The sequence below is a fragment of the Magallana gigas genome, chromosome 8 (assembly GCF_963853765.1).
Source record: "Magallana gigas chromosome 8, xbMagGiga1.1, whole genome shotgun sequence".
Lineage (NCBI taxonomy): Eukaryota > Metazoa > Mollusca > Bivalvia > Ostreida > Ostreidae > Magallana > Magallana gigas.
Window position 1 is genome coordinate 30814657 of NC_088860.1, and position 20138 is coordinate 30834794.

The following is a 20138-nucleotide window of genomic DNA, read 5'->3' on the forward strand; positions in this document are numbered from 1 at the left end:
ACTTTTGACGCCTCTAACTTCCTAATTATAGGGGCCAGACCCTTTTTCTGTATACCGAATGAAGGGTCTCGGTAAGACCAAAAACTTTTATAACTATTATCAGGTAGGAAACTAAAACGGAAAATACGTGAAATTTTTTGCATTTTTTTTTAACCTTTGTTTCAACACCTATACCACTCCTTTTATTTGCATTTAAATAACGAATGAAATAAGTCGTGCACAAGTTCAATGTATTAGCTTTCAAACCAGCCTTTCTTTGAGACTCTGCCAGTCGTTAAAGCTAAACCCACCTGACAAAAGAAGTCGTTAAATTTTACTAAAAGGGGAATAATTCAAAACCGGATTTGGATTTTTATCAAGTAAAATATGAAACGACAACATTGCGCGGCATTTGATCAGACCTGAAAATTTCAAAACAATCGGTGAACAAACGAACGAGATATTAGGATCAAAGTTGGGGTCTAGAAGAAAACAAGAAATTGGAAGAAATCTGGAAATTTTTCAGAATAATAGTAGGAAGCGGAAGACCTTAATTAGCACGATATAGAAAATCGTTTGAATGATTTTTTTTGAATTGTTCGTACGAATGATTGTTATCAAAAATTCTTGCTATAAAATCTTTACAATGACAGATTCTTTAATTTTATCCTCTACTTTTCTTTATACATGTACAATCATATTTACATTAAGTGTATATTTCACCATAAGTTTGTATTGGAAATCTGCGACGTTCAATTTTCTATTATTACACTTTGCTAATTCGTGCGCCATAAGTACAAATATAAACGTCACCTCGTGTTTTGAGCATATTTATTTTTTTTTAAAGATTAAATGAAACGTTCAACCTTACATAACCAATTTGATACTTTTGAAAAATAATCATTAACTTATATTTACTCCTTCACTAAATAACATGTTAATGAGGCTGTTCCATGTATGTTTCATATCCCTGACTGAGAGTTTATATAAAGCCTTTACAGCGATGATACACATATATTTCATACAAAAAACATCCTTATGAATATAAATATAAGCATTGAATGCTCATTTTAGGCTGTCGTCCGTGCTGTGATACGCCAGCGCGATGCAGACAATACCGCGCTATACCGACAACATCCAAAATATAAGCAATCAATGTAAAAACATCATCCTAATAGATTTACAGCGGTGTTTTCAAATGCCTCACTCTATATTCTTACAAATTTAAGCGTTATAGCATGTGTTTATAACTGTGATTTACAAGGGGGTGTTTAACATGTTATTGTTTATAATTTTCTTACAAAATTAGCCGCAAAATCATGTTTAATACTCAAGAAACATACGCAAACCATATATAACGTTACAATTCTCTCTGCACAGTAATATAAGTCGTGTTTACAAATGTTATAACTGTGTCTATTTATGATTTGAACTCGATTCGTTTCATTAGAAGTGAATTTTCCAAACAAAATATAATATTTTTATTATATCATACTGCTTTTGTAAAAGTAATTAATATTTTTTCATCAAATTATAATCTGCCAAGCGGGGGGGGGGGGGGGGGGTAGCTTCAATCTATACTTCACTTATTAGGTATTGTGAATGAGAATATTCGTTTTGGTGTATATAAAATTGAAATCATTCAAAATTCGTACACATCAATTTGATATTAGAGTATTTTGGTATACTTAATGACCATTGCCCATTGTACAACTAAGCACATACAAAATACAAACAGTTGATAAATATATGTTGCATAAAGTACTAGTACTTCTACAATTACATCATTTTTTATTAATCCACCAAAGTCCCTACTTACTTGAAATGTATTGTATTGAGAAAAAATATGTGGTTTTATTAAGATATGAATGAAATCATTGGAAATATTTTTTTTTTCATTTTATAATGTGATTCATTTCATTAGGTTCTTCTCAACCTGGTAATCCCAACATCGGTTGGTGGTATCCCTATACGGTCAAGTCTATATGAAGACCATGATTACCTCTCCTTGCCAGTAAGTCACCAATAACTGTTACATATAAAGTCTTCACTGACATCTTGTTTGTCAATCAATAATATAATGGTAATTTTTTTCATACATTCTCAGTTGGTATTATTATATTTTACAGAATAATGCTGAACCCCCTTGCTCCTCGGCCTGTTCCATCAATATTAACCAGGGAAGAAATGAAACTAAAGACAACTATCAGGTTCATTTCAATTGGAATTACTTGTATATTTCAAAATACATGTACTGTAATAAACAGTGTATGTATTAATTGTAATCCCTCCTTACAAGTACATAATTTGGATACTAGTATAGAAATATTACATTTTTCAGTATTATTCTGTGAAATATAATAATAGCAACTGAGAACATCGTCTGAACCAAGGGGTATTCATAATTATCGAATAATGTAAGTTGTACCATAGCTTGGCGAGTTTTCTATTGTTAAAAGTGTGGGTTATACGTACATGTATACCCCACACTTTTTTTTTTGACTCCGCCCACTTACTCGAGTAAAAAACAACATCAACAAAGTTGTTTTTAGCGCTTCCATAATACTCCACAGTAAGAGCTTCCTCCAGATCAAAATTGCCAAAACTCAACACGGATAGATGACTCGACTAACTTAGTTCTTCGAATAAATCTCATTTTTAACTCGAGACAAAACAACATCGGCAATGGCTTTGTCAGAAAGACTCTATATTAATATTCCTCTCCATGTGTGCGGACAAGTAGAGAAACTCCTGTTAAATGAAATAGGGGTATCCTGTTTGAAGGGTTTATAGAAATTCAATCACGTGATAGAAAACTTGTTTTGTGGACAGAGTGATTAGCGGTAGCCAATCGAATTTGACAATAACAATTCAAGGCTTCGCGACATGCATTTCTTAAATAATATTTTTATTTGCTTATTGATTGATTTTGTTCAATACATACATATCTATGTACATGTTTTTTCAGCCACTTTTAAAAAACATGCATGTATATTATTAATACAGAGTATCAAATAAGATTTTAAAAACTAATTACCTTCATCAATTTAAATTTAATTTTAATTGTTTAAACAGAAGCAATGCACAATTTAGGGTTCGGCACAATATAGGGTTTGTACATATGAAATAGTGTTAATAAGTTTATTTCTTAGAAGCAAATATCGATACTATAAGTCGGAAAATGAATGAATGTGAAATAAAAATATGACAATGAAAAGTCGATCTATTCATTAGGGCTATATTTTTTTTTAAATGAAGAATAATTAATCTTTGTCGGGGATAGAAAGTCATTTTAGAAATTCACGCAGTACAATGTGCATATATAAAGACCAACGCATTGGCTCCGTATTGTTTAGAGCCAAGTGCACACCCGATATTACTATAATAATTGTACCATAGCTTGGCGAGTTTTCTTTTGTTAAAAGTGTGGGTTATATGTACATATACAACAATATCATATGGGGTAACTACTACGAAATGTGCGGCAAAGACTTATAGTTATTGTCAAGTCGTACATAAAATTTCTGTTCAAAATTGTGTTATTTTAACGATATATTAAAAAGTACTCAACTAATTAACTTGAAAATTACCTGGCTTTGTCCTTTTACAATGCCAAAGAAGTGTACAAAGTTTGATAAATATACGTGTAAGGGTTTTCCTTTAAACTTGCTTCCAAACTGAACATGCACACACACATACACACACGCACAGCAGCGATGCTATATCCCCTTCGCAACAAGTTGCGCGAGGGGATAATAAAGTGTGAGAAAGCATCCTGACCAATTCTTTGTAATGCATAGAAGTATGAATATATAAATAACGTCGCAGGCGTGCAGCGGCTGTCCTTACCTCAAGCTCCATGTACAGTGTAATATGTTGTCTTCAGAAGTCAATATCGTTTTGCATAAAAATTTTCAGATCTTAATAAATATATGTAAATATTTTACAGTGTGAGTTTTTATTATCTTATTGCAAATGTAAAACTGCTTGTGGACCAACCGTCGTATCAATTCTACAGTTTAGTGTGTTTGGTGATTTGTGAAGCGTAAATGTCTCACAGCCGAATGTATCCATGTGAACGTCTCATTCAACGTCAAGGTTGAATTATGAAGAGATTACTATGAGCATATACTTTATATGCGATTATTTACAACCAAAGATAATTGAGTAACTATCGAAATTCCCGCATGACGCGATTTCAAAGGTCGTTTTATGCATCAATTTAGTTTTCATCCTATTGAAAACATTCACACAACCTCCTTTAAAAGATAAAGAATGTGTTATTTTACATCATTTTCATATAGGATCATAATTCTGATGATTCAATTTTCACAAAAGCCGTGTCCACAATGAAAAAATGACAATAACAAAAATATAAAACGAAACGAAATACAAATTCAAAGCAGAGCAACACGGACCTCTAGGTAGATAGAGGTAGCATCAGGTGCCTATAGGAGGAGTGAGAATCCTCTGCTGACAATGCATTAAAATCAAAGCGGGTATTATTTTCCTAAAAGCTCATTCGGTGTAAACATGATACTTTAAAATTTATGAAACAAATCTGTATCAACAAGAAGAACACATTCATTTGCTTTAATCAGAAGCAATGTTTTTGCAATATTTTTTATGTGAACTTATTTATTTCAAAACGATTGACAAGCAAGTTCTTAATATATTATACAATTATTTAATGCTTGAGAAGTCAATAGATCCGAATATTTTTCCCCGAGTTGCGGGGAGCAGCTCAGTATGATCTATTGCCCAAGCCAACGGCCGAGGGCTATAGATCATACTGAGCTGTTCCCTGCACCAATGGAAAAAAATTCGGGTCCATTGACTGTTCAGGAATTTGATAATTGTTTTAATACCTAATTCCGTTTATAGTATTTAGTGCTTACAATTCTAAATTACAGAAGGTTATACCATTATGCATTCAGGTCATTGTTAATCAATACCAAGACGATCTAAAAGACAAATTTTAAGAACAATATAGTAAAATAAACATAATAAAGTTATCTTTTAATCTTGTAGCAATTAAACTTTTTCCAAAATACGTTGCCAGTCCATTAGATCGCAGTCTATTGACCGGCTGTTCAACAGATCACTCTCAAACCTGAATACATAATTATACAAAATAGACAAAAATATTTAATCTGTAATAAAACAACAAAATCCCTTTGATTAGGTAATAATAATGTCTATCGATGGTACGGATGTTTTACGCTATGTGAACCATAATATGGTAAAGACGTTGATCATTCCGTCAGTGTATATACGTCCTTTTACAACTAATTTCTTTGGAGATGATACATTTGATTTCGAAAAGTGTCATTGGTGTAAGAAATGCAAATTATTTTTAAAAAAAATGAAATTTAAGCAGTTGTTTCGATGCTGAAATGTAGTCCTACATCTTGAAAACAGAATCAAATTATAGAATATTAATTGTCAGTTAATAATTTTAAAATTAGTATCGCTTGTTGGGTCTCCTGTTTTGTTCACAAGCTCCTGATGTTATATATGTTTCTCATAATAAAAATAACATCTACTTAAAAAAGCAATGTACCCATCGCTGCTATATTTTATTTATTGAACACAATCAATTTGGCCTGGATTGTTGCTTATAAATAAGCCGTATTTTTTTGTGCTTATTGCCCGCGTTCTATTGATCACCCAACACCTTAGCTTACTACCGATTCAACTAAAAAAAATAATACCTCATTTAAAAATAAAAATCTCTCTACATTCTGCTTCTGATTTTCTAAAAACTGCTAAAGAAAGTTTACAATATTTGGAGTATCCCTTCTTTTTGATTGGTGAATATTTCTGTTCTTCTAATCTAAACCCCTTTATATTTATAACATGAAACAAAACCACAGGCACCTTACGTTATTGCAATGTTGTTGAAAAAGGTACAGAATTCAGTTTTCATAAATATATAATCTATAAACCTTCCTCCTGCATTTTTTGGCCTAAAAAGTTACAAATGCACACGTTCTTTGCAAAAACAAAAAACAAAAACAAAACAAAACAAAACGAACTGCATCTTCTTTGCAGTGCTTCTCTCACAATTGTACTATTTTCTACAGATGTTCTGGAAAGACAAACGCAACAGTTTTTGCTCGCCATGAATTTTTCACGCGGCACCTGGTTTCGAGTAACACAGATTGAATGATTCTTACATGTCCTCAAACAAAGGGTGCTTACACAAGGTACAGCTACGGTTGCTTGCTTTCAGTTCAGTACAAACTTTTTCATACATGACTTCATTTTAAAGAGCAATGTGCATTAAAGGAAGAAAATCTGCAATGCAGAGTTGCGTCTAAATAAATCTTATCTTAATTTATTCTTGTTTAAATTAAAACATCAAAATATCTTTTGAAGGGGTACGCCAAAGTTCATGCAGAAATAGACCTTTCTACTGCAATGAACCCTCTTCATATTTTTTTTAGATTTCTGGATCATTAAAATAGGTCTGTAGCAGCGCAGTTAAGCAGTTGTTTATAGGGATTAAATAGGCCTTGTCATGTTCTTGTATGCATAATTTGCATTTGTACATTTGAGGATAAAAATGTAATCATTTCTTGAACTGGCTTGTTTCTGTCCAAGCTGTCTGTCTAAAACTGTTGCCAAAAGATGAAAAGCAATAAATATGAGGTTCTCCATGTTGTTGTATAAGCAAATTATGCATACAAGAGCAGAACAATACCTTTTTTATCACATAGAACTGCGCAGCTTCAGCCTTAAATTCAAGATTTAAAAATCTTAAAAACCATGAAAGGATGTCATAAGTGACAACCATTTGTTGAGAAAAAGGTCTTAACTTGATTATTTAAGTTGTAACTATGTCTCAAAAGAGGGTACCCTATTTTTAAAATGGGTCTCGAAAACCATCAATTCCTACTAGATATTTTGTCTGTGTCTATGGGAGTAGATTGAAGTTATATATTTATTGAAAAATATATGTATATTTTTTTTTTTACTTAAGACACTACTTCTAAAGAGAATTAAATTTTATTCATACTTATCAAACTGAAAAAAACCCCACTGGAACTGATGTAGAGATGTATGTCACATTCAACACCGATTGTGTTGAACTGACATTTATTTTTTTTTTCTAAAAATATGTTAAGTCAATGTGTCTCCATAGACACAGGAGCTCAAAGTATTGTCTGGATTTTTCTTGTTCTAAAAATAGATCCCATGCCGACTGATAAAAAAAGGGTATGCTGTTATGCAATAATGTGCAAGATTCAACCTTTTTCTCATCAACAAATGGTTGTAGAGAGGACACCAATAAACCCCTTTCTATTTTTTCCAGGTTTTTAGACATTCAAATTACGTCTGCATATGCGCATCTTCGGAATCCACGGGTTTTCTATCCGTTACGTACGCTGCTTTGAAAGCAACCCGTGGGATCCGATGATGGCAGCTGCGCAGTTCTACAGATGTTCTAAGTGATTAATTTTTATTCACAAATGTACAATATGGCCACACACCCCCCTTAGTGACTAAATATTTCGTTTATTTTTCATTACTGTTCAGTAATAAAGGTAGAAATAAAGGGTGATAAAGGGGGAATAATAAAGGTGCGTGCCACTATTCATATCAGGGGTGCAATAAACCTTTATTTTATACCAAATAAATTGTGATATTGTAAAAGATATTACAATATCGTATCATTCCATACAATATTGTATCCTATCGTATGATAAAATATCATATTATACAATATCATACATCATTAAAAGATATATTGTATCATATCATATTGTAAGATAATATGAAATGGTATCATTTATCATGATATCGTATCAAATGATACAATATTGTATCATACTATACAATACGATAATATATTTTTTATACAATTTTGAATGATGTGATACAAAACTTTATTGTATGATATTGTATCATATCATATGGTAGGGTTGGAAAATATTTCCTAATGGTAAAAATATCAAACAACTTGTTTGTAATTAAACTCATTCTTTATTTTCGAGTGCAAGTTTTTACTGCAAATAATACAAAAGTTTCACAAATATTCACATGTAGTGCTACTAGTGAATTTCATAACAAAGTGAAGATACAAACAAAAGTAAAGTACCTGTTATTTCATGTCAAAACAATAAAAAAAAAATCAAGTCTTGGTCAAAAGACATAACAAAACAAATGATGTGTAGCAAAATTACATGTTCTTACATTAGGATATAACTGATTTAATAATAAAAGAATCAAGTGTCTTCTTGAAATACATGTCCATTTATACAGACAACATGTATTGCAGTCAGTATTCATTTGGTGATTTCCAATCAGATGAAAAATAATATACTATCTCCCCCCCCCCTTTTTTACCCTTATAGGTAGACTGCATGTGGATACATGCTGATAAACAGATATAGAAAACTTATGATTTCACATATGTACTAATGCAATATAAGTACATATGTGAAATCATATTAATGACCCCCCTTCCCCCTCAAACAAAACAAAACAGTAAAATTCATCATAATGATTGATCGAATACAGCCATCTTTGTTCATGATGGCTCAGTGTTCTTAACAGCTAGTGCATGCAGCATTAATCAAATAAATTTAATCATACGAATACTGTCTCAGTAATTATATAGTAGATTTGGTGGATGACCGCCTGCGGCTTACGGTAGCTTCATCAATATCAAATGAACACCAGTTTTCATGAATTTCTTCGGTGTCAAGGATGTTCATCGAAGTCTAATTAGAAACATTATGGTTGCATATGTTAGAACCATTGTCCATAAATTTACACATCCATTTATATTATTATATAATTGAAATGGATCCCATGTGAATGTCAATAAAACTGCAGTACCTTTGAATTTACACTTATACAAAGATATATTTAAAAAAGAAGATATTACGGGGTTTATTAGGTTCAGTAAGAACTATATGGAGCACATTTCTAAGAAATTAGATAAAACAAGATATCTGTGAGCCAATGCTCACTAGTGATACCCCCGCTCTGATGTGAATATGCAAAATAAGCAAAGTCGTCATTTAACAGAAAGCTGGCATCCGATTGGTACAGAAATATACCCCACGATATGGCATGCCTATACAAATACTGTGTTAAAATTTCAAGCATCTGCGATAAATAGCTGCTGAGAAATCTTTGAGGAAAATTGGTTTGAAAATTTTGGCTAAAATAAACAAAGTACTCATTTAACAGGAAGTTGACGTCCGATTGGTACAAAAATATATCCAACGATATGGCATGCCTTAACAAACACTGTGTAAAAATTTCAAGCATCTGCAATAAATATTGTGTAACAAATTTGTTTGAAAATTTTTGCTAAAAATAAACAAAGTCGTCATTTACAGGAAGTTGACGTTTGATTGGTACAAAAATATATCCCACGATATGGCATGCCTATACAAATATTGTGTAAAAATTTCAAGCATCTGCGATAAATAGTTGCTGAGAATTCTTTGACGAAAATTTGTTTGAAAATTTTGGTTAAAAAATAAGCAAAGTCATCATTTAACAGGAAGTTGACGTCCGATTGGTACAAAAATATATCCCACCATATGGCATGCCTTAACAAACACTGTGTAAAAATTACAAGCATCTGCGATAAATAGTTGCTGAGATAAATGTGACAGAAATTTTTGTTACGGACGGACAGACAGACAGACAGACACAAGGGTAAAACAGTATACCCCCTCTCCTTCGGAGCGGGGGTATAATAATGCATAAAAACTAAGTTTGATACTTTGGCAAGGGTTTGGATTTCCATTTCCAGTCATAAAAACTTAGACACATAAAATGATATTTCCCTAACTACCTACTATAAAATAAATTTCACTTCCTAAAAAGAGGGGAGTATTTGTTGATGATAATTTGATAAGAAAAGAAATAACACAGCATAATGAATACGTACAGGAATTTCTAAATGTCTACATATCACAGTATATTGGTGACATTGTAAAAAATGTGTGGCATAATAAAATAAAAACCAAAGAAAAATGAAAAAGTGAGTCACATCCTAAAACTCCAAGTCCATCGGAGACAGTTTTAAACAAGGGTCAAATACTAATTAGTAATCTCAGATTCTGACTGAACTATTAAAACTTACAGAAATGAACAAATATGTAAAACAAAAAAAAAATTCAGCAGTGTTCATGCATGTATATTTGATAGCTAGGACCCGGAATGGAAAAAGACAGCTCATCATCCTCCCCTTATGTTTCTTTTAATTTGTAAAGTTTAATGAATTAATGTGTGATGAACAATTAAGAATCAGATGCAAGATTATATGTACATGGCTGTGTATGTAATAACGAAACAACTGACATCATTACATGTACATGGTTGTATATGTAATTACGAAACAACTGACATCATTACATGTACATGGTTGTATATGTAATTACGAATCAACTGACATCATTACATGTACATGGTTGTATATGTAATTATGAATCAACTGACATCATTACATGTACATGGTTGTATATGTAATTACGAAACAACTGTCATCATTACATGTTTTTGGTAGCATCAACTGATATTACATGAGCAAGTACACATAATTTTAAATGACATAATGACTTGTACAAGTATTTTTAATTGTTGCATGAAACCTTAATTTGTACAAGTAAACAAAAAAAAGTAAGGGGCACAGATCCTGCTGTACTTATACGACATATATATGTACTGCACATGCATAACAAAAGGCCACACAAGTGACAAGTAGGTACATTTTACCTAAATATTGACATAATATTGAAAAAAAAAAAACCCCAGTAATGAATTGAAATGAACAGGAAACAGTAGACAAAGAAAATACCATACATGAAATGATGTATGCTGAATACTTTTCTGTACAACAGATACTTAAATATTCCCAAGTATATAAAAGAGTTACAATGTAAGTTTAATGTGTGTTGTTCATAAAAAACAATGAAATAAGCACCAAAATACCAGCCTGACTGAAGTATAAGGATCGACTTTATGAAAGAGAATTTCATGCATTGACGTAAAAATTGATAAACGTGATAAAAAAAATAATAGATCGATCCTTTTTATCACATTCAACACTCGGCCAGACAGGGAGACATAACACGAAAATTCGATAAAACTAGTCAGTCAAAACACAGTTTGGTCTGTTAGGATTGCATAGATATTTGCTCCACAAATTACTATTCATTTTTAAATAATGTTTCTACAGTGTATAGAAAAGTTCCATAAACTTGGAACAGCACTTAATACAAAATGCGTCCTTTGTTTGATACCACCCTATTTGGCACATTTCATGCACGATAATCGTCATGCACTTATTTCGTGTAACAAAACATTAAAAGTGAGAAAGGTTTTCTTCAAAACCTTCAAGGAACTTCTCCTTTTGAATGAAATTGCAGCAGAAAATCACAATGTCCAAGGCAATTCTATAAAAAATTCAATCATATACAATATTATCCGAGGATTTAAACTGAGCAAGTCTTGTTGATTTAATTTAGAATCCATTCCGTGACTTTGTTGTTTTATTTGCAGATCAATCCTCTTCAACATAATTGCTGATGCTTAATTTCATTAAGTCTACGTCATTGACCGATTCATTACCATTTGTATTTATCTATAAATCACATCGGAAACGCCAAATTCCATTACGTCCGAATCACTGACAGATTCCATCATCAAGTGTCTATAAAAATCACATGCTCTTGCCTTTATCAACAATATATATAGTTTGCTGATGCCTATATTAAACTTTGATGGTCAAGTTCAACATCATGTGTCTAAATGAATCACACCTAGCGGGATCAAGTCTGAATCACTGACTGATTCGTTTGAGACTTTCCAACATCATGTCTATATGAATCACATTGCTGATGCCGATCTCCTTTAGGTCTCGCTTTGACATGTTCTTGAGATTCAGTAAAACATCAAATCCGTTTTTGAGGAAGTTATCTTGATACTGAGGCAGGTTTATACTTTTCAGCCATTCTCCAACGGGATGTGCCTGTTAGTGAATATCAAAAATAAAACGAATGAATAAAAGAATGAAAATAAATAAAATATTTCTGTTAAATATTTTAGTATACGAAAAATACGAAAATACCAAATTCACTTAAACAAAAAATAACTTTTAATGGGAGTTAATGCAGGTGAATGTTGTAAAAAAAATACATAATCCATGTCAGGTTTTGGTACTATATACATGTAACAAAGTTATACAGCGAAGCACAAGTAATGAGCTATATCGATCCGTTTTAAACGCAATTCATTTCATCCAATAAGTTTCTAATACAATTCTAAGATTAGGGAAATGAAACTGAGTTTGCTGTAAATTTGAATTCGATAAAAGCTTGTTTGCCATCATTGAGTTCTACTGACAACTGTAAGTTAATATTGATACTGAGTATACTCACTTTAGTTATGTTGACATAGCTGGGCTGTTTCTTGGGGAGGGGTGGTGGGGGTTTGTTGGGGGGCTCTGTGACCGTGCCCCCTGAGGGCCCCACCCTGATGGAGCTCTGCATCCCAGGCAGAGGGTGACTCTTCATGCGAGAGGTATTCTAAAGAAATAAGATCTGAATTAGATTCACATTCCAAACTGGTATAAAAAAGACAAACATAGTACTTAATTAATATTAGTTCACTTCAGTTTCAACAACGACAAAATATTTGCAGTACTTATTAGTTTTTTTTAAAATCTGTACATTTATCTTGATTTGAATTCCACTGAATCTTCATGGTGACTTGCACTATGACAGAATGATATTCATCAATTTCCATTTTATTCTTTTTTTACAACGTAGTATTGCAACTTTATCCAAAATAGATATATTCTTACATAAGGTATTACAAAAAAGCTTAATCATTTAAATATTAAACGAAAATTGTGTGCATTTGTCCTTCAAATAATCTAATGCAAAATGCCTTTGCTTGTTGGTTGTTTTTGTGGGTGGATTTTTTTGTTAAAGCAATCCAATCATTGATATTTAAGAAATACTGTTCAGAAATAGCAAAAGCAAAGTTGGGAACTTTCAGCTGACATTTATTTGGTAAAATTAACACATGTATATTACTAGTAACTGAAATTCAACAACTAAGAAATAGATGATAATTGTGAAAATAAAGAACAAAAAATTCAGGTATTGTTTATATTTACATACTGTATACAGGGAAATATTTGCCTGTTTTGATTCGCCCCCTTGCACCCTTATTGTCATTATTTCCATATTTACTGGTAACTAAGTCTGAGTAAATTCAAGACAGGGCAGAACTGTTTGCAAGTGTACAAGTGTGAAAAAAAAACACTAAGGGAAAAAAACAGAAGTAAATTGTTAGTAAACGGCCAGCTGTAAACGGGATGAAAGCGTGGCTAGAGAATGGAGGCTTTACCATTTCTCAGCATTAATAATTATCAAGTTCTTTCACCATGGGAAAAGGAAACCATCAGCAAGTAAGCAAAAATAGATTTTCTAAAATATGTAGCTTTGCAAATGGCTTCAAGTCGGGTAAATAAAGCATATTTTTTTTAGTTTTCATCGTAAAAATTTTTTGGTTGAAATTATTCAGTATTTCCAAAAAAATAAGCTGATCGTTATAGAAGTTGTATGGCATATGGCTGTGATAAGGCGTAAGAAACATACACCAAACTAGCAGAGCGGAAAATGGTTTCAGATCATACCAAATCACATTGTTCCGTTTGTTTTTCAAACAAATCACACTGCTCCATTTGTTTTTTAAACAAATCACAATGCTCTATTTGTTTCATAAACATATGACTTGAAGCAACATCTCCATACTTGTACTGTCAAAATATTTACAAACCTTAAACTTCAAGTACATGTTAACGTCCAAGTGTGTCATGTCAAAAAAATATAATTTGATTATTGAATTTGATTGACATCCATAAGAGCCATACCTTTGATTTATGCATATGGTATTTATAAAAAGCATAACATTGCAAGTATTTATATATTAAGTGTTCATGAAACTACTGACAATTATGTAACAGTAACTACATCTATCTCAATGTACATGTATATATTTATATCTACATCATGAATTTTTTGTATATCCTAATATACACAAATAATGCATTGATAATAAGAAATGTGCAGTTTTAGTAAACTGAGTTTCCACATTCCACAAATATTAATGACTCCACAGAACTCTTTCCATGAGTCCACAGAACTCTTGTGAGCATATATAAATTCAAAACATGTTCTTACCGGTAAATCGTCAGCGGCGGGCCGAGATATCGGAATGCCTTGTCTCTCTGACATCACTGTGGGCATGCTCTGGACATGGGTGAGGGTTGCATGTGGGTTGCTGATCAGAGTCCCGGTTGGGACAGGAGGCTGGCAATCCGGAGGTGGAATGTTGGGAGAATCTGCATGCATCAGTTCTGGATCTATATACTCTGTATCCAAGGCAACCAATTCTACAAAAAATTATTTCCCAATATCAAACATCTACTTGTACTGGAAAAACTGTACTGTTTAAAAGTATTTCCTCAATGCATTTATTGATAAATTCTGAAATATAGTACCATAGGACTTCTTTGAACTTCTAGGAGCAAATGTTCCTGTTAGAGCATGTACTTGGCCACTGAAAGTTGAACACTGAATGTTAATAATGAGTAAGTTATGATGAAAACAAATCTTCAAAATATCTAAATGCTTTGCATGATACTGCAAGGTTTCTCTATAATATAATGTTTTGCATAAAACAGCTTGCATTTTTCCAAATAAGTATGACCTTACTTATATGATATCATTTGACAGTCAATGCAACACTGCTAAAATATATGGCTTCCTGACCTGAGTTTCCCAGTGACTTCCCCTTGATGAAGCAGCTGAATCTCAAACAACTGGGGTTTGTTTACATTGATTTTTCCCTTCAGTTCCACCACACACTCCCCTTAAAAACATCAAGAATTCAACATTCAAAATTTCTTATTTTAAAGATACATGTATTTCAAACAAGACCCTTTAATTAACAATGACATTGATACATCAGGGCATTGACAGAATTTTGGGTAAACTGGGTTCTCTTTATTTAGTCAAATTAAGGTGCAGTTGCAAAATAAAATTAAAGTCTCACCATAGCACTCGTTGTCGCTATCTCTGGACCGAACAGCAATCAGAATGTGTTGTTCTCCTAAGTATTCTTCATCCCCAAACAGAGGCCTCAGCTACAAGTGAGGAGGCAAATCTATGTTAAAGTATGCATGTCTATCTCTTGTCATGTTTGGGGAAATAAAATACAAAATGTGAAAAAAAGCTATTAATGTAGTAAATTGGAATTCTAAAAGGAAGAAATAAACCTGCCTCTGGAATTTGCTTCTTGTCCCACACTGGACATGTATAGAAACCTGTTTTGTGCTGCTGGAATGATGTGTTTGCTTGACTGGAAACAACATCTGAAAATGATACAAAACAGATAGGTTATGGATACTACTGGTGTTCATGCACTGTATTTTTTTGTTAATATTCGTGGGCTCAAGTTTCCATGGATTTTGTTAAATTTTCAGTTTTGAGGATATAAGAGTCCATCCTATACAATCAATATCACTTTTCAAATATCCATGGAAAAACTCGTGTACAACAAATAATGAAAACACAATAGTAGGGTGAGTTAACCATGCATCGGACACCTATGAGTTTTTCCCTTTGTTCACGCATCAAATATCGTCCAAATATAAATAAAACTTGTTTTAAAAGTAACAGGTTTTCACCTTGCTTAATTACTGGAGAAATAATTGTGAAATTGTTAAAAATGTAAAAAATGAAGCAAGTTAATGAAGTGTTGAACTATTTCACCATGGATCAGACAATATTTACCAAGCATCGGACGACTATCAGTAGAGATTAAAAAAAACAAAATGTTCTGGTTTTAATGCAAAAATACAAAGGTCAAAAAAAAATAAATTCATTCAATTGCTATTCAGATTACTTTTAACATTTTATTGTAAATCCTCAAATCTACATATAGGAATTTAGATAAGTGTTTCTGTTCTAAGGAATATTTATCATGAAGGGTTCTTTATCGTGCCAGCTCCTACAGGAACTTTGGACTAAAAAGGCTGTGTCTGTAAAACTAGAATTTTAAGTGGTCTGAGAAAAATGTTTGTATCAAATATTTTTTAAATATTTATTTTACTTCACATTTAAAGTATATTACAAGGAATCAACACATAATCTCCTTATTATTAGAAGAAACCATGCTTCGGCCTTGGGCAACAGTTTGCGAGCCGGTCCGACAGATCAACTGTTGCCCTCGACCCCAGTCAACAACTGCCTGCTGTTCAATCCCAATCAAATGCACAACATTCAAATAATGCTTTAGTGTAAAATCTTCAAAACTAAATTTTCAATGATTGCGTATTTGAAGTCATTTTACGATGCCTATATTGCTATTTCTTTGACAATATGTCTGTCAGTTTCTTAATAATGATAAAGTTCATTAGTTCTAATTCAGGAATATACGAAACAACACATGAGTGCATGCACATTTATTTGTATATTTATAACCAAAGTTGTCCGATCCAAGATATGTGTCCCATGCATGGTTAACTCATCCTATACTAGCAATTATGACTCAAAATCATATGAATTTGATATTTGACACTTCTGCAGAAATTAAAATCATTGAAAATTCAAAAAATAGAGTTTAGCTTCATGAACCATTACATTCTTGGACTTGAGTATATAAAATAGTTACCTGCCAAACATGTGGAATGGAATTCAAGATAAAAATACTGCTTACAACATGTCTTAACCTGTAAAGAAAAAACCATAATAAATTTATGTTATCTTTGAAAATAAATGAGAGATAGAGAGAGAGAGAGAGAGAGAGAGAGAGAGAGAGAGAGAGAGAGAGAAAGAGAGCTCCATAAATAACCATTTCATTTGTATGCATATTTAAATGAAAAATCTAGTGAGTTGTGGTGAGTGATCCACTATTTTTAAAACTACATGTTTTTCTTAAATCAATCTCAGCAATTTCAGTCAATGTTGCATCAATTCGTACCTGAGCAACAACCTGGTAGAAGACGATCTTGATCAGAGATTCACTGGACAGGGAATTTCTGTTCATAACAAAATCAGAAGTGACCCCCACATTGAAGGAGGAGAACACAGGCCTGTGATCACTTCCAAGCACCTTGTCTGCACAACCTACAGAGCAAGATTACATAGAATCAGTAAATACCAGCTTGTAATAAAAAGGAATAAAACTTCTCTACAAGCTCCTTGTCAGCACAACCTGGATACAGAGAAAGATACCATCACAGTGAATACCGTACCAGCTTGTAATGACATGGTCACTTCTGTACAAGCTCCTTGTCACTACTATACAGCAAGGTATGGTCACATTGATGAATACCAGCTTGTTTAGACACACAGCACAATCATTCTTTGTCATAATGAAAACTCAGGAACTTTTAAGTGGGTTTGAATTTGACAATTTATCAATCCGCACAATAGGAAAAAAACAGAACACTGCTTGTGCAAATAATTGCATGCATAGGAAAATGATTAATCTACCCTAAAGTTAGACTCTAATTACTTAATTGAAAATTACGCAAATGATTTTTGCCTTTAAAAAACCCCTTTATTTCATGGTTATTTCAGTTATGTTAACCCCGTTATCTTTAAACATTCTTGACTCTGTAGGTGAGAAAGACTATACTTTACCATAAGCTAGATTTTCTATGTAGGTCCCAGGGTAAAATCTGACCTTATAGACTACACTTAATATAAGCTAGAATTTGTGTGAATGTCCCAGAGTAAGATCTGACTCGGACAACACTTACCATAAGCTAGATTTTCTATGTAGGTCCCTGGGTAAGATCTCCATAAGACTCTGTCACACCAAGAGGGGGCATTAATCCTCTCCTGAAATCATAAAAAAAGGTTTATTTTCACTACATAGAGCACTTTTTTTCACCCTTCAAATTATGTTCTGGCCAAAGAATTGGATGTGATTTTTTTATGGTTTTGGTTAGACAAAATATTAATTCCTGAAATTAATTTCTCATCCATCTAAATTCATGATAGCCACTTGAATTCTGTCAGTAATAGACTTAACTAAACAACATTGAGATAATGACCATCTCAAGGGACCCCACTTAAAAAATGGACAATAGGATAAAAAGAATTTCAGAGAATTTTGCTTTGACCTTGACCAATAACTTAGAAATATTTCCAGCTAGCATAGAACTTCTACTTAAACCTTATAACTCCTTACATACAGACATTTTTGTTCAATCTGACCAAGATTAAGCAACTGGAAACTAATCTATGGTCTAAAACTTATTATAAAGAGATCTGCTATGACCTTCACATTGACTTGGTTCAAGGTCACTGCATCCCATTAACCAAAAAGCTCTGTTAAGGTACAGTATTTGCCAAAAAGGGCTAAGTGGAGAGTATGTATATATGCTTTTATCATGGATTTCTGTGTGATCTGATATGACCTTGACCTAAAAACATCATTCCATGCCACGTCATATCCTTTGATCAAATGATCAAATGCACCATGTGAGTGAAGTATGAGCCAGATTGGATCAAAGGGAGAAAAGATGTTATTTGGAAAAGGATTTTTCATATAATTCTGCTATGACCTTCACAGTTGACTTTGAAAAGTGGTTCAAGGTCACTACACACCCCTTACTCAAAAACTCTGTTTATGTGTAGTATTAGCCAAATAGGGCTAAGTTGAATGTATAAAATGCTCTGTGAATAGGATTTTTACATGGTCCAATATTACCTTGACCTTGAATCTTTACCTACAAACTTCATTCAAGGTCACAGCACACCCTTTGACGATAGACACTCTGTGAATGAAGTAAGGGCCAGATTGAATCAAGGGAAGAGAAAATATTCCCCGGACAAGGATTTTATATATAAATCTGCTATGACCTTAACCTTAGACCTAGAACACTGCACAACCTTTTCCCAAAGGAACTCTGTGGGTGAGGTATGAGCCAGATTGGGCCAAGGGGAGAGAAGCTATGCTCCAGACAAGTGATCTTGAATGGATAGATGGACGGAAAGACAAACAGATGGACAGACTGATCACCATTGGGCGCCTGCAGAGCGAGGTCCTAATTGTGCATACTACCATAATTAAAAACATTGCTAATGTACATCTACAAGGTTATGAATAGTTTAAGCATGTGTCTGGCTGGATACATACCCCTGTTTTCTTCTGTTTTCTCCAGTCGTACTTATACTCTATCTGAGATCGAGGTAACCTGTAGGTTGGCATAAATGAAATCTCTTCCTCACCTGTTTAAAAAAAAAAAACATGCAAACTTTATAAAAAAAAACCATTTTTTAGAAAGTGCTGGAAATGGAAATTAAAGTAAAAGTTGAAAGTTAAAATGGTTTTGGGTGAGAGTAAGTATTCAACAAAAATCTAGGATTTTTTATCTTAAGTTTAGGTTTATTTTGATCTACTCCTTGAGCTTACTGAAGCCACAGAAGCCCTTCTTTTCTCGCTGAGATTTCTTTAATTGGTCCTTTGTCAGTAGATAATCAATGTCCCTGTTCTCCAACTTTTCAAGGATTGTCTGAAATGATGAGTGTTAAGCATTTAAAATCATTAGTATCTCAATGAAAACAAAAACGTTCACCTTTTCGAAAGAAATAGAAAATAAGCTTCAGACAAACTGTACCTCTAATCTAATCCAAATCTTTGGAAACATACCTATAGAATATTTCCTTCTACATTGTAACACTGTTGTTGACAAATATATGAAAATACATGTAATTGTAAAAGTATACAGTAAAAGTGGTTATTTACATTCAATTTAGTGGTTAAGTTTGTGTTTTTTATCATCGAACAATACAGGTGGGTATTAAATCTATTTTAGTTTCCACATAGCTAATGTAAATTTCCCCCACTCCTAAATAACCACTTTCAAATACTTGCATGGCTTAGTCTCTATGATACTTATTGTCTCAGTCTAAATGGTTATTGTCTCAGTCTCTGAGATACTTAGTGACTCATTCTATGAGATAACATTCTCTCAGTCTCTGAGATACTTAGTGACTCATTCTATGAGATAATTATTGTCTCAGTCTCTGAAATACTTGTGGACTCATTCTATGCGATAATTATTGTCTCAGTCTGAGATACTTAGTGACTCATAATTCTCTGAG

At 32.8% G+C, this 20138-nt stretch overlaps 1 protein-coding gene across 7 annotated transcripts in view; it reads right to left on the bottom strand.

Moving 5' to 3' along the window:
* Positions 1-10686: 10686 nt before the first annotated feature.
* The window catches only part of LOC105320686 (phosphatidylinositol 3,4,5-trisphosphate 5-phosphatase 2), a 39269-nt gene continuing 29817 nt past the window's right edge, over positions 10687-20138 (bottom strand). For 6 of the 7 annotated variants that reach the window (XM_020064249.3, XM_034473966.2, XM_020064250.3 and 3 more), the window contains 13 exons: positions 19447-19546; positions 19171-19262; positions 17786-17867; positions 17002-17147; positions 16693-16750; positions 15300-15391; positions 15073-15163; positions 14790-14889; positions 14519-14577; positions 14199-14410; positions 13652-13774; positions 12387-12533; positions 10687-11977 (listed from right to left, as the gene is read on the bottom strand). In XM_020064249.3, the coding sequence (XP_019919808.3) occupies positions 11789-11977; positions 12387-12533; positions 13652-13774; positions 14199-14410; positions 14519-14577; positions 14790-14889; positions 15073-15163; positions 15300-15391; positions 16693-16750; positions 17002-17147; positions 17786-17867; positions 19171-19262; positions 19447-19546 (1491 nt within the window). In that variant the 3' untranslated portion in view covers positions 10687-11788. The remainder of the gene's footprint in view (positions 11978-12386; positions 12534-13651; positions 13775-14198; positions 14411-14518; positions 14578-14789; positions 14890-15072; positions 15164-15299; positions 15392-16692; positions 16751-17001; positions 17148-17785; positions 17868-19170; positions 19263-19446; positions 19547-20138) is intronic. The other variant, XM_066070226.1, reaches the window with a different exon arrangement.